This window comes from Ammospiza caudacuta, chromosome 1, assembly GCF_027887145.1.
Source record: "Ammospiza caudacuta isolate bAmmCau1 chromosome 1, bAmmCau1.pri, whole genome shotgun sequence".
Taxonomy (NCBI): domain Eukaryota; kingdom Metazoa; phylum Chordata; class Aves; order Passeriformes; family Passerellidae; genus Ammospiza; species Ammospiza caudacuta.
In genome coordinates this window covers 69,556,166-69,581,317 of record NC_080593.1, presented here as the reverse complement: position 1 = coordinate 69,581,317, position 25,152 = coordinate 69,556,166, and the positions used below count along the sequence as shown (strand labels likewise).

The window sequence follows — 25,152 nt, the reverse complement described above, 5'->3', positions numbered from 1 at the left end:
AGTACATGCGTGCAGGCTTCAGTAGGTCAAAAAGCTGCTGGGAAAAGCTGACAGTGCTTGTACCACTGTGGCCGCTCAGCACAGCAGTGTTAGAGTGCTTCTCCCCACTGATCAGATTATTGCCTGGGTTTGGATTAGCAAATCACTTCAGCTATAATTTGACACAAGTCACAGCAGTGTGGGGATCAGGGTCTGGTAACTTGCTTTCAATTGTTTGTGTAGGGCTTCTGCTCAGGCTGTGAAATGAAAGGCTGAGGATGGGCAGGGCAGGAAGGACCAAGAGCCTGCAAGGCACAATGTAATAAAACAAAAGGCTCAGTTCTGATCTAGCCCACTGTGTTATGTCTCTGTTTGTCAGGGCCCTGAGCACAGTTCCATGTAACCCCTTTCTGGTTAATGCTGAGCCAGCATTCTTACAAAAAAAAAAAAAAAAAAAAAAAAAGTCTGTGGGCTGACAAGTCTCAAGGAAAGGTACAAAAATGAAATGACATTTAGAGAAGGAAGGCACTCAGTTCAGATGTAGTGTGGTGAGCCCAAAGGTGCTGATTAAGAAGAAAGGTCTCTGGCAGCAGGATTGGATCCTGGAGCCTTCATCATTTTGCTGCCAAGGCAAGCAAGTGGCACATCATGTTGAGTGACTCTTGGTGTGTTCTCCCTTCACAAAGTCACTTTCATTTGATGCTACCAGTGTCTCTGGCTGCTGTTGTTTTAAATAGTTATTTATTTCAATTGCTGAGGAACCTTGTGGTCTGCACTGAGGTCAAGCAGAAGCATGATTATGGCTGTTCTGGCAGTGGTACAAAAGGAAACTGGATCAGGTTTCTAGCAAAACTCCCTCTGTGAGATTATAGGAGTTGCTGTCTTCTTGATTTCCTCATTTCTCCGTTATCTGTAATATTCTGCAATAAGCCTAGCACCACCTATTTTTTATCACCCCCTGCCATCATCTTCAGGGGCTGCTCCTTCCAAGTGCCTGCTGGGACTCACAGTCCCTCGAAATTCAATTCCTTTATAATTACCTGGTAGCTTCAAAACTCAAAATAATAGATTTTCTAAGCAGGATCATTTTAATGGCTCCAGAAGAGAAAAGGCTCCTGGAGAAGCACTGCTGGGAGACCTGAGGGGATAGTAGGCTTTGGAAGTGGAGTGAGGAGTCTTGACAAACAACTTGAATTGACACTGTTCATCTCCTGCACAGCTGTAGCCAGAATGGTGTATGCAGTCCTAATCCAGGTTACTCTTTCTGCTTTGAAGAGTGAACAGTCGAGGATAGCAGAGATGATCAAAATAATCAAAAATATGTAGTTGTGTGGAAAGAAGTGGTTCATTATACTGGAAAGAAATCAAAGCAGGCTCCTCTTCCTCCTGTTCAAGATAGCAAAGGCTGGGCCTGCCTGCTCCCTTTTGCCTTTGCTCAGGGTGCTGTAGGAATTAAGCTCCTGCTCTGATGACAAAGGATTTATGGAGTAGCACTGCATAAATCAGTTTGCACTGTTTGCTGTGCATGTGAGCCCTCTTGTTCACCATTAGACAATCCAACTTTTCTACCTTACTGTGCACTTTTCGGTTTTCAGGGACAGAAATCATCCCTGTGCATCTTTCCTGTGCATAAGCCTGATTGTTGCTGGGAGACACACAGCTTGTCCTGAAGCTTTAGAAGATGCTGAAAATGAAATGCACTGTCAAATGTAAGGGGAAACTTCAGCAAATTAAACCATCCTGGTCTATGTCCTTTATTCCATGCTTGAGGAAGAGAGCATCTAGAGTATATACCATCCATTTCAACCAGTTTGATCTTATTGCATTCACTGCACATGGTGGGTCTGCCTGATCCATCATTAGTATGCTACTCCATATAATTTATTTTTATCTTCTAAGTCTGTGATTAGCGTTATTTTCAAATAAAAATTAAATAGATTCCCTGGTTGCTGCATTTTCAGATATTTTTCATCAAGATTAGGTGACTTCATGCTAAAATGGTTATTCATTTATTATGTTTATTTTCTAATAGTACATCTCATCTATTAAAGCCAAATATGCAACCATTAGTATGTAAATTTAGCTTGGATGTTTGAACAAATAAGGTATAGCTTTGACTGTGACTTATTGTATAGATAGTTTTGATGTAATTGAAGATATATAATGTGGGTCTGCACATGGAGGTACAGTAGAGAATAGATGATGATGTTGTAGCATGAACATTTTACTGGCATGACTTTGGGAAGGTTGAATATCTAAGAGTGACTTACATAGATCATCCTAAGCAAACGTCAATAAAACTTTACAGTGCTGTATATCATCTCAGGTTTGCCTGTGTGCTCTGCAGAACACCATGAAACTCCTTTTTTAGTGTTGGATGTGCATGGAAGGTGAGCAAAAATGCCTTCTTCATTGCAGAGATGCCGCACTAAGCTGCACGATTGGGTTAGAAATCACTTGATCGTCAAGTCTTCTCATCAGGATGTTCTATCTTCTGTCATTTGTAGGTAGTGCTGCTATTGAAGCTCTGGGAATCTGAGCCCTCTGGCCCCAGCCAGGCAAAGTACTGAAGCACATGCTGAGCTTTAAACTTGCAAGCAGTCCCATTTAAATCAATGCAATAGTTCCTATGCTCAGTCAAACATAACCCAAATGCCTAAATTCAGCCAAAGCTTCAGGTCAGAGATCTCCACATTTCCTGAGATCCAACTGAGAGTGATCAGCACCTTGCAGGGCTGAAGCAGTGGAAGCTTTCAAAATGACTGTTATGAGCAAGAAGAGTTTAATCTGACAAACCATAAACTCAATTTGCAAAATCTTTGTTCTAAGCCAGTTTTACTGATCAAGACTTGTGTAAAAAAAGTCAACAAGAAAAATTCTTGAGAGTAAACAGAACTTGAATTCCCATTCTCAACTAAAGAAAATTGGCTGAAAACACAGTAAGGAGAGGAGAAAGTAGGGGCTCAGAATGAGCAAATGGGATGGACAGTCACATGGGACTGAATACCAAGCACTGATGCACTCATATAAGACAAAGTAAAAGGAACATAAAAGAGAGAAGTGCTGTACTTTGAGCATTGGGGGCAATATGAAAAATTCTGGTTTAAAGAGCAGATTCGGAGGAATGGGATGAAAAGGGAAGAAAGACACAGGAGAGGAGAGTAGTTTTATGGCAAAAACAGTTGAGGCTGATGCAGAAGTCTTTTTCTAGATAATCAGAAAGTTTTCCTGGGTTTTCTACTGTACACATCTACTCCTGATCTCCTTTTGAAATATCAACACGTATGAGTGACCACAAAAATTATGACCGCAAGCCATCAAAGCTAGTCTCTAAAGTACTATCATCAGTTTTGAGATGAGTGTGGAGGACTTCCAATTCTGCTTCTGGATTTGTGAAACACTTAGTGTGTCAGAACCTTGACCCGTGACAAAGGCTGTACTGAGATGATATTCACAGAATCACAGAATATCCTGAGCTGGAAGGGACCCACAAGGATCATCACAGTCCAGCTTCTGGCCTTCCACAGGGCTACCCAAGAATTGCACCATGTGCCTGAGAGCATATTAGTGAAACTCTTGGTAAGAATAAGCACTGACAAGGATGTGGTTCCCAACAATCTAGCTGCTGCCCTCTGAGCTAATACCAATGATGCAGATTTTCTCACATACCCTGTTTCCACCCCTCTACCCACCCACTGCTATCCTGTCTCACTGATAGCCTCCCATTTAACCTGAACAAATCAGCAATGCTTTCATTCCTCTCTGCTTGTACTTTTCTAAGTAAATAAAATGAATAAATAAAAAATGTCAATAGCCCTTTCTGCCTAGATTAGTTGGTGGTATTTATCTTATGTACTATGTTGTCTGCTGAAGTACCAAAGGGCAAAGTAAATCCATTTAATCCATTTAGCAGCCACCTTGGTAACAGTTGGATGTACAGACAAGCCTATGACATTCATCAGCAAAACCACCACTCTCTTCCACCTATGTTGCTTGAAAATACTTCAAGTATGTCTATGCTGTTTTCACAGTCTTATCATAGACGAAAACTCTCCTGTTCACCTCTGTTGACTTGTCCCATCCCAGCAGTACATTTAGTTTAGATTTAGCTGGTGGTGACTTGAAGCAAAATAGCTGATTTGAGCTGTTCTTTTTTTAATGGTAAGGAGTTTCTGCTTTGTACACAACTATCATAATTGGAATTTGTTTTGAGTGGTTGGAGTATGTGTGGATATGTATATATATGTTTAGAGAGCAAAAATATTTCATCCTTACTTTGTTGTCTATGCTAACACACACTTTAAACACCAGTAAATTTTTTATGTCATGGCAGGTAACTCCAGAACCTGGATGTAATTTTGTGTTTCCTATAGATTTTCAATTATGTGAGAGGTCCAGGGCTTTACTAATAAACTTAGCAACTGCCACAGGGGATTTTGGAAGCTAGCTTTGTAGGATACCAGTGTATCCACCTGGCAGATGTCCTCTCTTTTGACTGTAGGTCCAGAGACAACAGCTGAGACTTTTCTTCATTTGAAGGGTTTTGGTGGCTTTGTTTGTTACCACTTCTTCCAGAGCCTTGTTTCTCACAGTGTTAGGATGAGAAGCATAGGTGTTTTTTTTGTTTGTTTTGTTTCCCAAGTGCTCATGTTCCCATGTGCTGTTCTGCTTGGCTGTTCCACATGTACCACAGGAGCTACTTTTGTGGCTACACTGTGAGATGAATCAGGGAGCTTTTTCCTCTGCAGTTCCTTAAAGCTGTATCAGTTCTCTGATTCACTTCTCAGTGTTGCTTCATGCCATCAGCACAACTGATGAGACAGCACTTTCGTTTTTGGAAGCAGTATAGAAGGTGAGGGGTGAATATAACCAGCAGGTGTGTCCTCAGTACTAGTGAAAGACATTCCCAGTAAATGAGAACAGACCACCAGGGACTTCCTTCCAATTTGTTTTTAAACAAAAAGAAGCTACTGTAGCCTTGACTGCATTTTGTCTGCGCCACTTCTGTGTGATGTAGATAAAAAATGATTTTGCAGTTACAAATGCTGCTGCACTGCCATTAGAACAATTTTACTGCTGATGTCTTTTTTCCTAGGCAGAAGCCAATGCACCCTAGTCAAAGTACACCTGATACTATCTAAATTATTACTTAGCAAAAATTGCAATAAGCTTCAAAAAGCATATGTTACAGTGGTGTGCTCTGATCTCTAAACCCCATATTTTTGCAATTTGACTGGCTGAGGCTCTTTGAAACAAATAGCTCACAAATGAGTAATTCCGCTGCTGAATATATCAACCGATCTTTATTGCATCCCAAATGATGGAGTATAATGGTTATACAAAGTGCTTAAATAAGCCATGCAGCAATTTCCAGCAGTGATATATATGCTGAAACCCACATTAAATTAATATTAGGTGAAGGGGTAAACCTGGAAATCTAAAGTAACAATAGATTTTGCATAGGTTGCTGGAAGCTATGATAGCCAGGTCCTAGTGGTTTTGACAGGAGTCCACTTATGTTCAGAGCTTTCAGTTTGTTGTCTACAAAAGTATGTTGCTAGTCAGGAGGGTAACCCTTACACATTTCCAGTGGTTTTCCAATATTGGTTTAATTTAAACTGTGAGTAATAGAATTCTGGTCTTTGGCCCTGACCTGAGAAGTGACTCAATAATTCTGTTTTCCATGCTGTTTCAGTTGTAGTTGTCTTGCACCTCCTGCCTTGGCACCTCTTCTCCAAACTGCCTTAGGGTGGAAAGTTCTTCAGGACAGGAATTACCATTTTGTGCTCTATCTGCCTAATGGAACCCTGGTTTCTGGCTGGCAGTCCTAGGTAATTGCCACAATCTGAATATGTGCATGCTATAGCAGGGTTAAATACATTTTGAGTATACATAATGCATTATGCATCTGTTTAAAATGTGTCCAAGCACACACTGTGTATGTGTCTTCAGAGAGATACAGGTATGTGCTGGTGTGCACACACAACCACAGAAATATAAAGGGGGAAAAAAAAGAAATCTCAAAACTATTAGGAAATAAGCTCTTATTCATTTTTCCAGAGTTAGCCAAAAAGATGGGAGTTGTCATACGTCAGTTTATTTGGTAGTTCTTTTAGCACTGGTGCCAATGTTTTACATGTAAAAGATACACCTTGCAAAGAGCTTTTGATAAAGTGATCTTTAAAATCATGCCTAAGCCTCTACAGTCATCATCTGCAGCATGATTAGACCTTGCAGCTGAGCTGTGGAGTGTCCCTAGGAAATGAGGGCTGGGAAGAGCAATCTCTGTATGTGTGCATGAACAGAAGCACCTTTTGAAGTACATGGTGTTAATAAAAAACCCCTGATTTTCAGCTACCACTTCTCTGATCAGAATATGAATTAGGCTACAGAGAATAGCCAAACAACAGAAGGCACAGTTGGGAAAAACTGTATTATTCTTATCATACCAATCCTCAATTTCATTCATCTTGTTAGTGTGAGAGACACATGAACCACTGCAGTCACAGCCTAAACCAAAATGTGACAAGTAAGTGGTGCTTTGGGGTGCATGTGCTGCAGAGGATTTGGCTGTGCGGTTTTAGAAAAATTAATAATGGGAAGGAATCCCCTCTTTTGAGGATTGATTACATCCTCCTGCCTGTGCAGAAGTGCATATGCAATCCAGTAATCCAATTTGCATAATTATTCCCACATGTAACCTGTTCTCCTAAATTAGCAGGAGTGAACCCATTTTCTGACTCTTGTAAAATTAGGAAAGGCATTAAAAAAATAATCTGTTCTGCACCAAGATTCTGCTTGTAGAGATTTAAATATTCTTTACAGGTTGTCATTGCATACTGAAATGCTTAGTGTACTTTTTGTACCTTTTTGTGCTTGGTCTGTTCTCTGCTTAGGGCTTCTCTGTAGTTTTCTCTTTCTAAGTGTTGTTAATCTTTAGCAAGAGTATAGCTTTAGGAACACTCAGGGTCTGTCTGAGAGAAAAAAATTAAAGGCTTTTGTCCCTCTTCTGAGTAATGGACAAGTAGAGCCGTTCATTTCTGTTTCTCTCTAGCTTACTTACTGTCCTTTCAAGTTTTAGTTTGCAACACTACTTTGGTGTTTTATTATGAGTTTTGAGCTTTAGAGGTTGTAATTTGTATGAATGTAGAACTTAAGTGGGGAGGTGGGTTGAAGGATGTGAAGTTGGCTAATCTGGAAACAAAAAATGCTGGATTTTGCCAAGAATCATAGAATCATATAATCCTTATGTGGCAGCAGCTCTCTGGCCACAGAGAGCAACAGATGACTTCCCCAGGCATTTTCCTGGGGAAGGCTGTGAGAAGATCAGAGAAAAGAATGAGAAACAATTCTTATCTCCACTTGCTGCACCTGTTGTTGTGCATGTGTGGAATGTGTTATGGAGATGGTTTACTAAAGGGTGATTTCTTAATTGGACAGTGGATGTTGTTTGGATGGATTGACCAGTTAGGTCAAAGCTGTATCGGACTGTCTGTAAGAGTTACAATTTTTTTAATAGTACAGTATAGTATGATAGAATAAGGCAATTGATCAGCCTTCTGCAATCATGGAGTCAATGCTAATTATTACCCAGCTGGGGGCCTGCAGCGACATCCTTAGGGTTGGAAAAGACCTCTAAGATCACCAAGTCCACTGTTATGCTATCATCACCATATTCCCTACTAAGCCATGTCCCCAGGTGCCACATGTACTTCCAGGGACAGTGATTTTACCACTTCCCTGGGCAGCCTCTTCCTCTGCCACTTGGTAAGTTTTCCCAAGACAAGAAGGAAACCCAGCTATATCAGTGGTACTGGAAGTTATAAAAATATTTCAAAACCACCAGTAACTTGCCTGGATAAATTTCTGTACATGGTGAGATGGTACAGATTAGCTCTGGGAAGTGTAGAAAAATAATTCCTTTGTAATATAGTAATGTCCAGGGCATTATCATCCCTTGAAGAATTCAAAAAAAGACTGGATGTGGCACTTGCTGCCATGATCTAGTTGAACAGTTAGAACATCGGCTGGACTTGATGATCTTATAGGTCTCTTCCAGCCTTGAACTTCTGTGATTCTGTGATTCTGTGATTATCTGAAGTTATAGCCAAGAGATATGAAGTGTCATTGCTGATGTATTGGAAATCTCTGTGTTTTTTAGGAAGGAGAAAGAAAAAGAAGTATAAGTTGATAGGTGGGAAGAAGGAGTTTTTCAGGTGTTGCATGTGCCTGTAAGACTCACAATGCCAGCTTATTTTGGTGTAAGTCACATTCACGTGTTCTGGAGATTCTGCAATTTAAACAGTAACTCTCTGGAATGGTGCATTTAATGAGCAGAAAAGGAAATGCAATCAACACTGTTTTATATGAGGTTTTTCATCTAAGCCAAAATAAAATATTGGGTGCACTTTGTTTCCATTGCTGTGCTATGTACTTGGGAGAAATACATCTTCATATTGCTGCAGACTCTTTCCAAATACTTGCATTGTTTATTTAGATATAACTCTTTTATATGAATTGTTGATGAGTACAGTATTTTACTCCACTGAGCTATTTATCTCAGCATTATTATTAAGCATAATGAGAAGAAATATACAAGCCAAACCATCAGAAAGAAGGAAACCTGACTTCTGAGTAGGGCAAACACCAAATGCCTGCAGCAACCAAAGCCTTCTGCAGGAATTGCAGGTGGTCAGCACTGCTGAAGAAAAAATTCTTAGTGTCTTCTGAGAACTTGGGTTTTGCTGATTTATACCACCTTATTACCTGTTCCTTGCAGGTGTGGCAGGTATTTTTAGAGAAATGCAGGACACATATGTTTTTTTTAATTCATTGACAGCTTGTTTTCTGAGGTTTGTGTCTTCTCTTTACCCTTGTCTGTGATTTTGCCTGTGGCATGGGATATTTGGGTAGGAAGGACAGGCAGAATATGGACAGTCCATGCGAAAGGCAGTCATAAGTGTTAATTACTAGTTTTAGTGTGAGAATCCACTTTGCTATTTTGGTGATTCCAAATCACTGGATTCCTTTCCCAGGATAGCAGCTTGCTTTTATTCCTATTGAAGACATCACAACAGAGTAAGGATTGTGCCATCAGTTCCACTTGGTGTCACATGAGTTCTGTGGTAGCAACTGCTCAAATGGAAAAGCAATAACAGAAAAAGCATTTCTTGGTTTTTAGTTGTTTTGCAGTGATACATCTGTGATTGAGATGGGGAAAATGAGCACCATGAAACCAACTAGCTTGGTCGGCCATCAGCTAGGGGCCTGGGAAAGAAGCATGGGGAAATGCATTTTTTTCCACAGTGGACATAGAACTGCTGAAGGAAAATGTTAGGCTAATTGCTTTTTCACCCTGATACTTTCAAAAGGGGTTTGTAAGGAGCTGTGATGCGGAAGTGAGTAGTAGAGAGCCATCCCTTTTGGTGATTCTCCCTGTGAGTCCTACTTTGTTCTATGGAAATGAGAAGTCATTTTTGCCTCATTAAACACAGAGCATGGAGTCCATCACTGGTATTTAGGAATAATTTATACGTATCCTTTGGTGGTTTTTATAATCAGATCACAAGAAGCAAGGCATATCCAAATGCCCAAGGGAACAGGTATCTGGGAATATCTCTGCTGTGTACACTGTAACATCCTTGCTTTTAATAGGATTAGGTCAATACTTTCATCTTCTTTACGTCTTTCCTGACATTTTTTTCAATTCCTTGCTTATCATTTAGAATCATAACCCTTTCAGTGGCAATACAAGTGCTCTTTTGTGTCTGGAAATTTTCTGAAAAGCCATACCTTATTTCTTCTTCTTACCACAGGTCAGCTTAAAATGCATATTTGCACTCAGAGAAGTATATTGTGACTTTAAACTTGACACATTTTTCATTACAAATTTAAACAAGCTTGACTTTAAAACAAAGTTACTGCATTTTAATAAAATGTTGTAAGAACACAGTGTCCCTTTCCAGTGGGGCCGCAGAGGCTTAGTAATCAGCATTACTTTTGGGTGAATGTGTGTAAAGGAAAGCATTCTACTCCCTTATTCTGCCGCAGCACCAGGCCTGTTGTGCATTTTTTCTGCTGCTTGGAAAATGTGGAGCTTATCAATGAAGTTTAATCTCTTCACTCGCTGTTGCAGATCTTAATTTTTTCAGTGTCATATTAGATACTGACTTTCCTTTGTCAGGCAGATTCCTCTGTATGAGCTGTAACTTTTAGCATGCAAGAAAGTTTGCACTTGCTCCTGTGGATGTGCACATGTATGTGCATTTATTTTGTGTCTTAAGGGGGTTTACCTGAGTAAAGGTGCTTGATAAGCATTGAAGAAGGTGACTAAGTGGGATGATATGGAGAGCTACCTGCTTAGGAAGAATATAAGCAATTCAACTCTTTTTTGCTTTCCACCTTCAGGGAACCTGGAATGGGGCTCAAGAAAGAAATTGTTATCTCCAACATGACCCTGTAGGTTGTAGTTTAGGTGGGAAGGGGACAGAGCTGTCACAGTGACATGCATGGCATGAAGAGAGGGACCTGGTCCACAGGTTTGTGTCATCTCACACTGGAGGCTGAGACTTAGCAAGGAAGACAAGTCTGTAGCCTCAGGGCACCTCCCTGTTCAACTTGGATGTAGAATGTCAGAACCACAGGATGAGTAAAGTTGGAAGGCACCCCAGCAGGTTTTCTGGTCCAACCTCCCTGCTCAAACAGTGTTGTCCCAGAGCACATGGGACAGGATTGCATCTGGATCGTTCCTGAATATCTCCCTGTACAAAGAAAACTTCCTCCACTCAGAATGGTCCATGTACAAGCAGAGTGCCTGAAATCCATGGAGCTCTTGATGTTCCCATGAGCATATGGTGTTCCCTGTACCTGTATGTGAGCTTTTCAAAGTTAAGAACTCTGTTGGGGTGAGCAGATTGGTGTCTAAAAAGGGCTGATCGTACTTCTGTGTTCTTTAACTGAAAGGCTGAGAGCATCAGTGGAGGCTAACATGCTTCTGCCACTCCCTGCAGGAGGACAGAGCAGTGCATTGATCCCAGACTAGTCCATTTGCTTTGGTTTTAAGAGCTTAATCCCAAAATATATTTTATATCTTCTTATCAGAATTATGGTAGTTGTCAGTTGAAATTTAATTTCCTCCTTTGAAGATGTGTGTGTATTTACACATAAAAATGTATACATATATATGTCTGTGTGTGTGTGTGTGTACATGTATGAATATATAGAACTTGCTATATATATATATCTAAGGAAAAAATCAATTTGGTTAGGAGGGTATAAAACTTTTAATAATGGGGAACATTGTGACTAAATTTTAAGCCATGGCAGCCAAGAAATTCGAAGTTATGTTCCCTGCAGCAACTGTAATTTGTCTACGCTGGTCATAAATACGGAAGTGTAAATCTAGAAGCATACACACTAATACAGGAAACTTCGTTATGTGCATGGGGGTTAAGTTACTGCTGTAAATTTGCAAATTTTAATTTCATGCCTGTTAGGTGTTTAAATTTCCTATGATAACACTGAATTAATGTAGTTTCACCATGGAATATATTAAGAAAGGCTCAGTTATTACAGGACTGTAGTTTTCATTTTGATGAGAATATGATGTTGCATTAAAACTGTGTAGTTTATGTAGATATTTCTCCAAAACATGAGCAAGACAGGACTGTTAAAGCTTAGCAGCCACGATGCTGCTAAGTCTCATATTTTTCTGACTTAGACTGGTGATGGCAGTAAAGCATGGCTGACTTTTTAATAGCCTGGCTGCTGTGGAATTGCTAACCCAGTTTCTGGTGTGTCGTCGTTAACCTTGCATTTGTGTCGCCACTGTCAAAATACAAGTACAGCTTTTTCCTCTGCTGTGTTTGTCACTCATTTGTTTTGTCCCATCTGCAGCTGGCAGCAGGGAAGGAATGGAGTGAGCAGCCACAGCCCAAAACTTCTGCTGTCCCCTTGCCTTGTTGCACCTGTCTGGGGGAAATGGCTTTTCTTCCTAATTACAAGTATTTGTGGAAAGTGCTGGTGTCCATCCTATTGTTTTGGACTCTGTGCTAAAGACACTTCACGGCCTTGTGTGGGTCATTCACTGGCCCTGGCTGTGCATTATTGCCAGCTGTTTTTGCTGCAGCTTGCGAGGTTCTGCCCTCAGAAAGAAGTTTTCTCTCCCTTACAGCTGTGAGGTATCTGGATCCAGCCTAGCTGATGATCCTTTGCCATGTGTGGATGAACAGATACCACTCTTATGGTGACCACTTGATTCCTGCTGCCAAAGCATCCAGAGTAGTGGCCTGGTGTGGCAACATACACAGATCCCAAGTATTTGCTATTTTATGTTGACAAATGAGTTCTGATGGATCCTGTTGCTGCTTAAGACAGCTGCCCCCCAATAACTTGAGCTGCTGCAATTCTTCATCCAACACATATTAACATAAACCAGTGAGAGGGACAATTTTCAGCTGGCTACAGCTGGCTGTGAGCTGCAGTGGTGAAGAAACAGGCACAGGTTTGTTTTATCAGCTGCTGCAGGGGCAATAATCTCAGTAAGGCAGAGCAGAGCAGTAGAGATGAGGAATGCCCTAAACTATCACCAACCCATATGAAAGACTAATAGCCCTGTGTTTTTAGTGGTGCACTCCTCAGATGTAGGCATAGGCAAGGCAGGCTGGCAGAGCAGGTTATAGCACTGGTGTCCAATTACCCATTTCTGTACTAAAATTAGCATCCTGAGAAGGAAAACCTTGCAGTTTTAGGAAATACTTGGCTTATTTAGTAGTCAGAGAAAGAACTTTGACTAATGACTAGGAAACATATGACATGACTAGGAAGCATACATCAGAGAAAGAACTTTGACTAATGACTAGGAAACATATATCATATATAATGTATGGATCACCATAAACTTCCATTTTATTATTTAAAGAAATTATAGTAATTCAGAACTCCTAAATGCTTTCACTTTGGGTGATTGAAAAATGTGATGTCATTTATTATTTCCAAGATTTCCTACAAGATGGGTTCAGTGGAATCCTATACATAGTGTAATTTCTGGGAAAGCATTTGTTTTCTGAGGCTGTCGAAAAATAGTGATAGTGTGCTGAAGTGTTTGAAACAGAAAGTGAACAGAATGTTTAAAGCAGCACTGTGGTGTCAAAACTTTGATGGAACCAAAAGGAGGGGTGCAGGGATGTCTGTGCATCAGCAGTGCTTACTGACAACTTGCAGCAGCACTCTGCAGGTGGGATCAGTTCTGCCATTTTCTAGACCTCTTTTCAGTTCCTCAAAAACCTAAGGGAGTGATCAGGGCATGGAAGCAGGAACAGCAGGGCTTCCAGGCTCGGGTGGTGTGCTAGGGTTCAGCCAACACACAGCCTGCAGAAGCAGATGTGTCCTGGTAGCTTCTCCAAACATTGTTTTGGAGGACTCCTGAGCCATGAAGCGAATGTAGCTGGAAGTGGTGGCTGGAGGCAACAACAGAGTAAAAGATTTAGTGGAAGAACACATTTCTCTCAAGGGGAGCCTTTGAAATGTCTGTAAATTCATAACAAATGGTCTCCAGGGTTGGCATTTGCCTTGAACTTGAAAAAGGACCAAAGTCAATGGACTTTGGACCAGTCTGCTGTTATAGAGCAGGAGAGTTTAGAAAGGATCAAAGAATGGCAAAGAGGTCTGTTGGACCACGGTATGTATTTGCTGGAGTGCCTGAATACAAATGTAGGAACTTCATTTTGGCTTGCCAATTGGAGACTCTTTAGTCGCCTATTCGCATTTTAGGTGTAGCTAATAAACTATGATGTGACTCATGGAGCTCTACAGCAAACAGATCGATACATTTGAGAAGTAGGAATTTTATCCTTATACTAACTTTACTGTTGATATAAGACTTACTGCAATGATATTGACTGCAGCCAGGTGGTGAAGGGACAATATAATATGGGATTATTGCCTTGCCTTTTACCATAAAAGATTTTTCTGTATTACAAGGCTCTGAGAAAAGGTTAGTAGCTAATAATAAAAAGTAATGCTTATGTTATGTTTTACGCATTTGTCCTTTCAATCTTTGTAACACAAGCATACACACACAAAATTACAACAATTCTCTATCCACGCTAGTGACACTGGAGAGAAAAAGCTGCACACACAAGAAATTAATTCCCTGCTTCCCATGGACAGGCCGTCTCTGGGGAGCAGGGCCCCATCACATGTGATGGCTACCTGGGAAAATAGACACCATCAGTCCACATATCCCTTCTTCCCACTTTATATACTGAGCAGGATGTTGTAGGGTCTGGAATGTCCCTTTGGTCATTTGGGGTCACCTGTCCCAGCTGTGTCTCCTCCCAGATTCTCCAGCTTTCTTGCCAGTGTGGCAATACGGAAAGCAGGAAAGGTTTTGGCTCTGTGCAAATACAGCCCATTAATAACAAAAGCATCTCTATGTTACCAACCATGTGTTCAGCACAAATGCAAAACACAGCCCCGTGCTTGCCCCTGTAAAGAAAATGAATTCTTGCCAAAACCAGCACAGGACATTTCTGAATTACCTGGACATGAAATTAGTTTTCTTTATTGTCCTTGTACCTGTGTGAATGAAAGTAGATGCCTTGGTCGTGCTAAGGCTCATGAGCCATGTCTTCTGGTTGAATGATTAAATGTCCTGAACTGTGAGTGCAGTGAGTTTTGTGTTAGTCCCACCAAGCTTTGAAAGGTGTTCAGTATATTCCTGAACTACAGCAGTGGTAAATAAAGTGATGGATAGGAATGAGGTGAGACTATAGGGGTCTACTGCAGGATCATAACTTTATTTACACTAACACATGTATCAAGTTGTTGTCTGAGGACCATCTACAGCATCTGCAGCTGCGACTTTTGTGGAGCAGAGACATTTGCATTTCATTCATTAGTGTTTTATCAAAAGCTCTTTGCAATGGATTTGTTGTGCAAGTTTCCTTTTTTAATTTGATGTATAGGATATGAATTCATTTGACAAGTTTATTCCTTTAACAAGTTCAATAATCATTTGTGATTCACAATTTTATTTGCTGGGGGTGTTATTAATTTAAAACTGGCACTGTATTCCTTATCGGATATTTATTGACTGGTTTACACTCTACAGAACAGTATTTGAGTAAATCAGAATGCTATAAACTTGCCTTATTAACAGGTTTATTGCTTTAGCAGGTACTCACTTAAGTTTCCACTGCTCCCTCATAAAACATTTCCAGACATGGAATATATTTTGAGTGAGATATTATATTGTATAGACCAAGGTGTACACATGGAATCTCTTGTATATATAAAGAAAATAATAAAATAGATGTTTTCTCCTGCAGACTCCAACTATCTTGTGCAAAAGTACTTTTTTCAACTGCAGAGAACTAATGCAAGGCAGAAGTAAGATACTGTATGACCTAGAGGTCAAGATAGGAGAATGTTACCATTTTCTGTTCTTCAAAGGCGAAACGTCTCACCAAAGGTGAGATCTGAAACCCACAGAGTCCTGGGAAGTTTCATCAAAACTGAAAACTTAATTATCTGGTTTCATTTCTCTTTCTATTCCCATTTTTACAAATAACAAGTTACACTATCTGCCCACTCTGTGTGGGCAGCAAAGGTTCCCCTTTGTGTTTAAAAGCCTACTGTGGTACTTGTGGAATGAATAACTATGTTAACAGCCATACTATTTGTGTTGTTGTAGATGTTTAAATGTCTACAAAAACCACCAGAAAGTGAACTGATCCCTTTTTTTAAGCCAAAGTGTGTTTCTTATTAAAACATTTTAATAAGAAGTTGCCTATTTATGACTTTGTTAAAAATTTGATAGTAAAAATAATAAATATGTTGTGTAATATAAAAATAATAAATATGTTATGTAATATAATATGCATATAAATTTTATGCCTGAATGTGACAAGAAGTTTTGAATATGCAAGAAGTCTGGAAAATGCTTTTAAAAAGTGCAATTCTACCCAATGAAAAACCACCTGACATTATCTCTTCCTTCTAAGCAGCTCTGTTGCAAAAGTGTGTTCACAGTCATAAACTGTGATTTTAGCAAACAAAAACTAGATTTTTCTTATGAATGAAAAAACAAAAATTGTTATGAGGGGATCTTTAAAAGACATTTCCTAGTATAAAATCTTTCATCTCAGTCATTTATGAGGTCAGTTTGTCCTTCAAAGACCATTTCGAAAAGCCTCTAAACTGTGTACTTTGTGTGTTATGTAAGTTCAGAACAGTTGTAGATATAGTTATCAAGTCCAACCATGTATAAAGGTATGTTTTTAAATTTCTTTTAGCCACTCAGCCGATATCCGCCTTTGATCAATGACATCTCCTTCTGGCTGCCCTCTGAGACATACTCTCAGAATGATTTCTATGATTTGGTTCGAACCATTGGTGGAGACTTGATAGAAAAGGTTGTCCTGCTGGATGAATTTGCCCATCCAAAGTAAGTGAAAATTTTAACACATTTTCCTGTGGTCATAGTGTAAATATTTTGTGAATATTTTAGTTCTGTATACCAAGAAGTTCTTGATTCTTATATTTGCACATTTCATTTTTTAGCTCCAAAACTTTCCTGAAGCAAAAAAAAACACCAAAAAAACCAACAAACTTTTTATTTAAAAGAAATACTACCTATTTTTCAGTTTTCCACTAGTACTGAACTTCTGGTATTCAGACTACCCCAATGCTTTGTGCTCAGGATTTGGCAGCAACAGTGAACAACTGCCTTCCTCAATACATCTGGCAGTGTGTGACACTCCTGTCCGGCGCGTGTCTGACATTCTAGTCCTGCTCTTTGCTAAGTGAATGAAGTTTGTCTCCTAGTTCTCTTCCTTTCTTCTTCTAGTCTTGGCACACTAGAAGACCTTTACTATAATGTCAGTACTAATATGGTTTGTTGCAGAATGCTATTGTTGGTGTTCAACTGTGAGGGAAAAAAAAAGACCTTGTTCATATCTTTCTGACACTTATTTCTATGCTGTTGAACAATCTCTTGGGTTTCAGAACATTATATGGGTATTGCAGCACTGACATGACCAGGGAGTGCGCAGGGTATTTGCCCAACTGGTAATAACAGTTGCCTCAAAAGCAGGCAAGTATCAGCTATTACATATGTACTGCTTTTCAATTTGCTGTTTCCAAATCAAGAAATAAAAAAGCTGCTGGCTATCTAGCTTTCTAAAACTGAGGTTTAAAATAATTTGTCTTGAGACTTTTTAAAGTGCTGTAGGAAGGCAAATAATAAACCTTTATTTAAGATAACAGGAAAATGTTTCATGCTGTTCTCCAACACCTATAGATTTTTTATTTTCTGCTTTCTACATCCAGGTATTTAACTCTCGTGTTCTTTTGAATTTGGTATGTGATGCAGGCCAGATGAATTGATTGTTCTGTGCCCTAGTTTTCATGGCATTACAGTGGATTTTTATTTTCTGAGGGTTTTTTCCTTTTTACCCTTTTTGTGTAGTGTTATATGAGACTGTTTGTGCTATGTGAAGAAACAGAAATGGAAATGAAATTTGTATGGGTATCTTAAAGCTTCGAGTCATTAATTCTTGAGTCTTTCTCGTGTGCAAATCATGCAAAAGTACACATTTTACTCAAGATGGTGTGTGCAGAAGAGGAATACAGGTTAGGATAAGATAATGAGTATTTTTCATTGTAAAGAACAGAATATATCTTTGAGGGAAATTGGGAAACAAGTTTATTGCAGGTATAGGTGACTTCTTATTGTCACTTGGAGTGCACCATAGTATCAGTCTAGCACAAGTACGTAGATATTGAAGGCTCTGCACACAGATCCTGCTGTCTTCTATCATGATGGTTCTCAAACAGTAGAATCAACATTTTTTGGTAAAAATTGGGTTGTTGAACTCCATTCTGGAACTGATCCTTCCATTCATTCATGCCAGAAGTTTATTGTATGCGTAACACCTCAGTGCTCATTGGCACTTTTTGTCTGCATTCTCCTCAGTGATACCAGACCAGCAATTATCTTCGTTGTTACATCATCTCTTGGGGGAAAATCCTATGTGTAGTGCAAGCAGCTCTTCCAAGCCTGAAAGTTTGGAGAAATCTTGTTCCCTGCTTCCTCAAACAGTGGCAGTATTATTCTGTGATTACTCTGAGCATCTTACTGGGGAAATCCACATAAGCTGTGGCAGCCTGCCAGCAGCACTGCATCAGTCATGGCTCAACTCACAGGTTATGTTTCTCTTCTTTGCTGAGAACATTGGCTTCCATACCAGTACAGTGGGGAGGTAGGGACAGCATTCACTACTCGGGATTTCTACTATGTGTGTTTTCTCCTTTGATATGCTTTGACACATGCAGAACGTATTCCAGGGATGACAGTTGTTCCTCCTCGAGGAATACACCTTTGGTTCCCTCTGTGACTGCTGCAAATACAAGGGAAGGTTGATTGCTCACAGAGAATTGTCAAACAGATTTAGGACTTTTACTAGTTTTGTTCTCTAAACCATTTAAACCTCACTCAGCAGACATCCAAATATGTTTTGACACTTTAAGAAGGAAAAATTTCTCACCTTTACATCTGAAGAATTTGAGAGGTGACACTAATGGATTGTTGGTAAGTGATGTTGGTTTTTTAACCTGCAACAACAGTAAAAGAAATCTTTTCAAATGTCCCATTAAAAATCAGTAATTCTAAGGAGATTTTCTACTGCATTAACAAGGAATCATAAATGAAGACTTTCATAATGGTTACTTTGCCCTTTCTTTTTAGAACAGGATGTGTGCAGATATGTAACTTTTGAGAACTGATGATGTAAACGACATCAGTAATTTTGTTTGATTTTTAAAAGCCTTGGAAGACTGAAAAGACTGTTTTGAAAAGAGTTTTCTACTTAGTCTTAATTCCTAGATAATCATCTTGTTATGGGAATGATACAGTGGTTTCTTTAATTCAGTGTTGCAGAAAAGTCTCTGGGCACAGAAATTAACATAAGAGATCCTCAGCGTTGCTATGGATGTGTATGTTACAGATCTAGGTACTTGTAATCATTATCTTGAATTTTTAGTGAATCTGCTGTGGAGGATGGGAGAAAAGTGTCTAGGACTGGAAAAACTGCAGTGCTGCTGTTTTGAATGTTAGTTACTTACAAGCAGCTTATTAAGTTCCTGCTTGTATTTAATCACTTCTAGAATTTAAAATTCAGATTTTTTTAATCCTTTAAAAACACCAGTTTCATGAGGAATTAGGACATTTGGTAGTCTCATTTTCCTTCTTAAACTGCTTTTCTTAGTTATTGGACTATAAAGATCTGAAGGTAGAAAATGTTACACAAATAAAACCAATTTATAACACAAAAAGAGGTCTTTAAATGAAGATCCTTTATAGAGGCTGCCTGTGTAATACTGTGTAGTTTTCTTTTCTGTGGTTCAGAAACCTTTCAAGATTTCACTGGGCTTTGGACTGATACCCATTCTGCAGTACATTGCAGTTATGGTGTGTATTAGCAGTGAAAACATATTTCTCTACAGGGAAAAGGAAAGTGGGGGCAGGAAAGAGCATGGGGCAAGTAGTTGTTTAAGCAAGGAAGAGATGCCTGAAATCAAGTAAATCTTGATCATCTGCTTTGTAAGGCAATAATATTGAGACAACTTTTAGGGAAGCGCAGGCAATTTAAAGATAGAGCAGAATGAAAGGAGTCTCATAAGAACTGTTCCAGCCTAAATGTGTCCTAGGTAAACTTAACTGAGCAAAATCAAAACACAGCACTGAGGTAAACTGAGTAATGTGTGATGTGTCACACAGTCAGGGTTTAACCTCATCCAAGATGAATAATGCAAAACAGGGCTGCAACACACCTGTTACTCAGGTATATAAAGAATCAGCCAGCATATGTGAAGGAAAAGTTGTGACTTTTTTAAGTGCCAAGAAAACTGAGTGAAGCTGTGGTGGTTTTGGCAAGAACAAGAGCAGGCTATCAGTAAGAAAAGCAGAGAAGAAGTGTCTCTTTGCAATGAGCAGAACATTTTCCACCTGTGTATTGCATGTCCATCCTGTGTATTGCAGCTATTTTTACTTGATGCATTAGCTTCAAACAGTTAGACTTTCATGCATTTGGATGGTAGACTGCATTTCTCCTTGTATGATGTGTGAAGTGAGTTCACTGTGACTCACCTGGAGTTGTCAGATGCCCCATGAGCCATGTAACCAGCCACCGGAAGGCAGTGGCACTGTTTTTGCTACCTGACTGAATTATTTCTTTCAAATCCTCGGAGGTCTTTAAGGACCTTTAAGCATTGCTGTGCAAATACACAATGAGTGAGGATTTCTAGCTGACATTTTCCCCCTTGGAACATTTTAGTGAACAAACATTTGCAAAAAAAAAAAAAAAAAAATTTGGACTTTATTGATACTAAAATAAGAAGAGAAAGGGGTGTTTCCCTTACTTTTTGCAATGGCTGTTTTATCCTCCATATCTTTACGTTTAGGCCTTCTACTACCCAACTTGTCTAAGCTGTCTAATCAATATGAATTAGATTAGCTTCAGAAATTAAATCAGAAAGTAATCTCTTTTTCAGTAGTCAAGACTTCTCCAGTTTCGGATAGGAAACAGGTTTCACAGGAAAAAAGAAAGGGTAGCTGAATGGCAGTCAAAAGGCAGAAAGGTCTCTGCCTGCTACGAATAAGCAGATCAATGCAGAGAATCCCAGGAAGAGGGATTTACATTCCTTCATTCATACAGTTTTGGTGACATTCAGATAAGTACTGTGGCTGCACACATGCAGAATTTCAGGCATGGTAATTAAAGCATATCTGGACAAAATAATAGAAGAAGTAGTGGTTAATCATATATGGTAGAATATGTGATAGAAGTGACACAAGACATTTGTGACCCACCTTGTCCTTGATGAAGAGGGCAGAGGGAGATAAGAGTCCAGGGGTGAGAACTTGTCCCCTAAAATGCAGCACCAAAGACAGAATACAGAAATGCTGAGGTTGTTTATCTTTGCTTTGGGCAAGACCTGCAAGTGTGTTTTCCAGTTTAGCATGCCATGTTTCTCTTGTGTAAGGTATCTTGTGTAATCCCATGACATGTTATGGCCTCACATCTTCCTTCTGAAGATGTATTTTCTGCATTTTGCTGTGAAGGTATTTTCCTGTTGGTCTTTCAAAGTTAGTTACTAATATTTCTGTTTTGTTAGAAAGATAAGGAAAGTAAGGAAAGATACGGCTCCACATCTTCCTTTGCAAGGAAGATACACAGGTAGACTGAAAAAGTTACACAAAATTGTAATCTAGACATGCACTGTGTCCTCAGTGTACTTAAGAGGTAAATTTTTAATCAGAGCGACTAAAAATATCCTGAAAAGGCAGACTGAGGACAGTAAGGGGGAAAAATTGATTTGCTGTGTTTTGACGGCTATGCTGTTAAAAATATAAGGGGAATAGGTAAGAAAGGATTTATTCTTGCATTTGAGTCAATTACTTGCACATTTGTGGGGTGAGATCTGCACATTTGTCACAGTCTGTTAAATGAAGTGAGAGGAAATGTATTGGCTGCTGTGAAGGAGGAAGGTTGGTGCACTGTGGCACCATCTTTAGAGATTTTGGGAGTACTCAGATGACCTGTATCTCTTCTTTTCCAAACAGTAAAAGGAAGAGATCTGACAGTAAAGAGTCAGATCCTGTTAACTGCTGTGTTGTGTCAATGCATGCCCCTAGCTTCTTGTTAGTGCATAGAAAATACAATGTAAGATTATCACTTTCCACCAGATGCCAAATTTTGCACTTTCCTTATATACATGGAGATAAAATGAAATACTTTTAGGTCTGGTTTATTCATTAAAGCTGGCTTGGTTTTGTCTTGCTTCTGGAATAGGTGAATTAAGCAGAATAATTCTTAAGTGCTTCTTGCTGCTAATATTACGCAAATTAAAACAATCAAGTCAGTCCCCAAACACCTTGTTATTCTTCAGCCTGAGCACTTTACAATTTGCTAAGGGATTCTTTGCGATTACCTTTAACTGCTGAACTGGCAAAGTCCCAGCAGCAGCCTCTCTGCAGAGAAAAACAACCCAGAAGCTGCTTTTGACAGTAGCTAGCAGAGAATTGGTTTTCAATTAATGAAAAATGTTCTCCAGCTCCATTTTTTTTCCCCCTGCATTTGGTCACATGAATGTCAGACTATAACATTTTTGAAATAGATTAAGGGTTCGTGGAAGGATCTGTGAGAGGATTCTCATTCACTTCTGAGCCTTTCTTCAGCTGTCACAGTAGAGCATGACCACATTGTGGCTAGTTAAACCACTACAGTAGGACAACCAGTCCATCTTCTCTCTTTTCCCTTTCTTGTCCTCACCAGGATCAATGCCACCTGTTTTTTTCTTGAGAATAAGAACCTTTTCTGTCCTTCCTGCTGCAGTCATGCTGATGGCATGGTTGTCTGTATGTGTTGGAGCAATGCCACAAATACAGGCTGGGCAGAGAATGGCTTGAGAGCAGCCCTGCACAGAAAGGGTGTTGGTTGATGAGAAGATTTTGGGTGTTGGTTGCTCCACATGTCGTGGCACTGTGCACTTGCAGCCCAGAAAGCCAATTGTATCCTGGGCTGCATCCAAAGCAGCATGGCCAGCAGGGAGGGAGGGGATTCTGCCCTCTGTTCTGCCCTTGTGGGACAACACCTGAAGTGCTGCATCCAGCTCTGGGTCCCAACATCAGAAAGATGTGGACCTGTTGTAGCAAGTCCAGAGAAAGCCACAGAGACACTCAGAGGGCTGGAGCACCTCTCCTATGAAGACAGGCTGAGAGAGTTGGGGTTGTTCAGCCTGGGGAAGAGAAGACTCCAGGGAGATCTCAGAGCACCTTTCAATACCTAAAGGGGGCCTGCAGGAGAGCTGGAGAGGGACTTCTTAAAAGGGCATGTAGTAACAGGACATGCTGAGAGAGGCTAGGTTTAAACTAGAAAGAAATTCTTTGCTATGAGGGTGGTGAGGCACTGGAACAGGTTGCCCAGAGAAGTTGTGGATGCCCCATTCTGAGAGACTGGGCTGTTGATGGTTAATGACTCAAACAATTGACCACTTCCACCAGGTGCAGCAGGACTGTATATACCCATCACAGGAGGCCACAGCTAGGTGTTGAACAAGATAAAGGAAGGGGCTGACAAGAGGCAAATCCTTGGAAGCAAGGAAAATGCTTTTTATCATGCCAAAGTTCTTACACAAGTGGCTCAGCTATGAAAAATCCCTTCTGGAGTAGTATCAGGACATTTATACATGGCTTGAGGGTATTCATCCCTGCTGATATGCTATAATTGCTGTAATATTTCATAAGGTGTAATAAAAGGCTGAAGGTGTCATAAACCATCAAACACTCCTGAAGTGTCCTCTGATCCAAAGTATTGCATCATCCAGTGTAAAACTCCCAGCTCTCCACTCCAGGGGAGGTACCTGGGTGTTCCCACCTGATCCTGAGTGAATAAAGCCACTGGACTGTTTTGTGGGCTTGCCCACCTCTGGTAGAGGTGACTGTTCCCACTGAGAAGATCAGAAGAGGACCAATGGGATGCCATCAGCATCCACAATGGTGGGGTGCTTTTTTTAACTGTTAATCTATTTCTTCCCCCTCTCCCCCCACTCTTTTCTATTTATTTGTCTCTCCCTCTCTCACTCACAGTTACTGTTAAAAATCTGTACTATTGACTATAGCATATGGTGTTGTTTGCTCCTTAATTCAGGCAGAAACATCTCTCTAATAATTTTAACAACCATACTTTAACACCATTCCTGGAAATATTCAAGCCCAGGTTGTATGGGGCTTTGAGCAACCTAGTCTAGTGGAAGATGTCCCTGCCCATGGCAGGTAGTTGGGAACTAGATAATATTAAAATTCCTTCCAACCCAAACCATTCAATGATAGTTTTATGATTCTTTTGCCTGGTGGGCTTTGGCTTAGAAGATGTGTGTGTAATGAAGTTTGGGCACATTTCACTCCTGGTAAATATGTGTATCAAGCACTCCCTGTGCCCCAGACCAACCCAACAGCCAGTGCTGTTTGATTGATTCACAGAGTGGCCTCAGCTACTCTTTGGGCTCTTCTTCTTTGCTGCCTTTTTCTCCTTAGAACAGCGGCTGTGTAGAAACAGCAGGTCCATTCTCACAGCAGCCCCTGCTTGGACATGGTCAGGGACTTTCTGGCCAAATTAATTTAGAGTAAACACTGGGCTGCTCAGAAAGAGATGCTTTATGAAGACATACAGGTTCTGTTCATGGCCCAGCAGAGCTGAGATAAGCTCTCAAGTGATAAGGTTTTCATCCTGACTGCCTGAAGGAAATTTAAAGGAGCCAGGAGTTGCACTTCATGTCAGGAACTCCAAGGTAACCCTGCCATGCTGATTGATCTATGGCTTCAGCAGATCTTGCACTCCCTGCTTTATAGCAGTCATGGTGCCCTGCTGTTCTTCAGCAGGACTGAGACTGTTGGAGTTCAGCTTTCCCAGATATTCTGCACAGTGGCAAGGATGTTCATGGAGCCCAGAGCACCCATCTGCTAGGGTTTTTTTTTTTTGGTGTTTTTTTTTTTTTTTTCGTTTGTTTCTTTTTGTTTTGGTTTGGTTTTTGTTTTGGTTTTTTTGAGTTTTTGGGGTTTTTTTAGGAAACAGGACTGAGAAGCTTTTAATTCTTCCTTTTCCTCCCTGGCAAAACATTCCTGATTGAAATGAATATAGAGAATCAATTGAGTAAATATGTACATATATATGCACACCCTTGTTCCAGCTTTTTTGTAGTACAAAATAGGAAGAAGTCAGGACAGCAAAAATGAGTATGCACTTCCACAGCACAAGCTAGGAAGTATTGTTTGATTTGGAAGCAGACCTTTTCAGTGCTGCATTTGTTATCTGTATATCTGCAGATTTGGAATCGGTCTGCATACTTTTGTTAAGCACCCTTTTCAAAGTTTTTTAACTGCTTGGCCTACAGCTTTTGAATTCCAGTGTGGATTCAGATACTTAATTCCTCTGGGTTGCTTTTACAGTCCCCAGATAGCAGTTCCCTATCCAAATCCAAGTGTCATGAAGAACTACGAGAGGAATGAGGAGTGGGGAAGTCTTTCCTGTAGAAAAAGCAAGCGCAAAAACCCCAAAACAACCCAAAATTTCTTGCTTTATACAAAAATCAAGTGAGTTCTGTAACTTGGGT

General features: G+C 40.0%; 1 protein-coding gene across 2 annotated transcripts in view; it reads left to right on the top strand.

Moving 5' to 3' along the window:
- The window catches only part of FARS2 (phenylalanyl-tRNA synthetase 2, mitochondrial), a 228,900-nt gene that overhangs the window by 137,698 nt on the left and 66,050 nt on the right, over nt 1-25,152 (top strand). For both annotated transcript variants that reach the window (XM_058804220.1, XM_058804226.1), the window contains one exon: nt 16,275-16,426. In XM_058804220.1, coding sequence (XP_058660203.1) covers nt 16,275-16,426 — 152 coding nt within the window. The remainder of the gene's footprint in view (nt 1-16,274; nt 16,427-25,152) is intronic.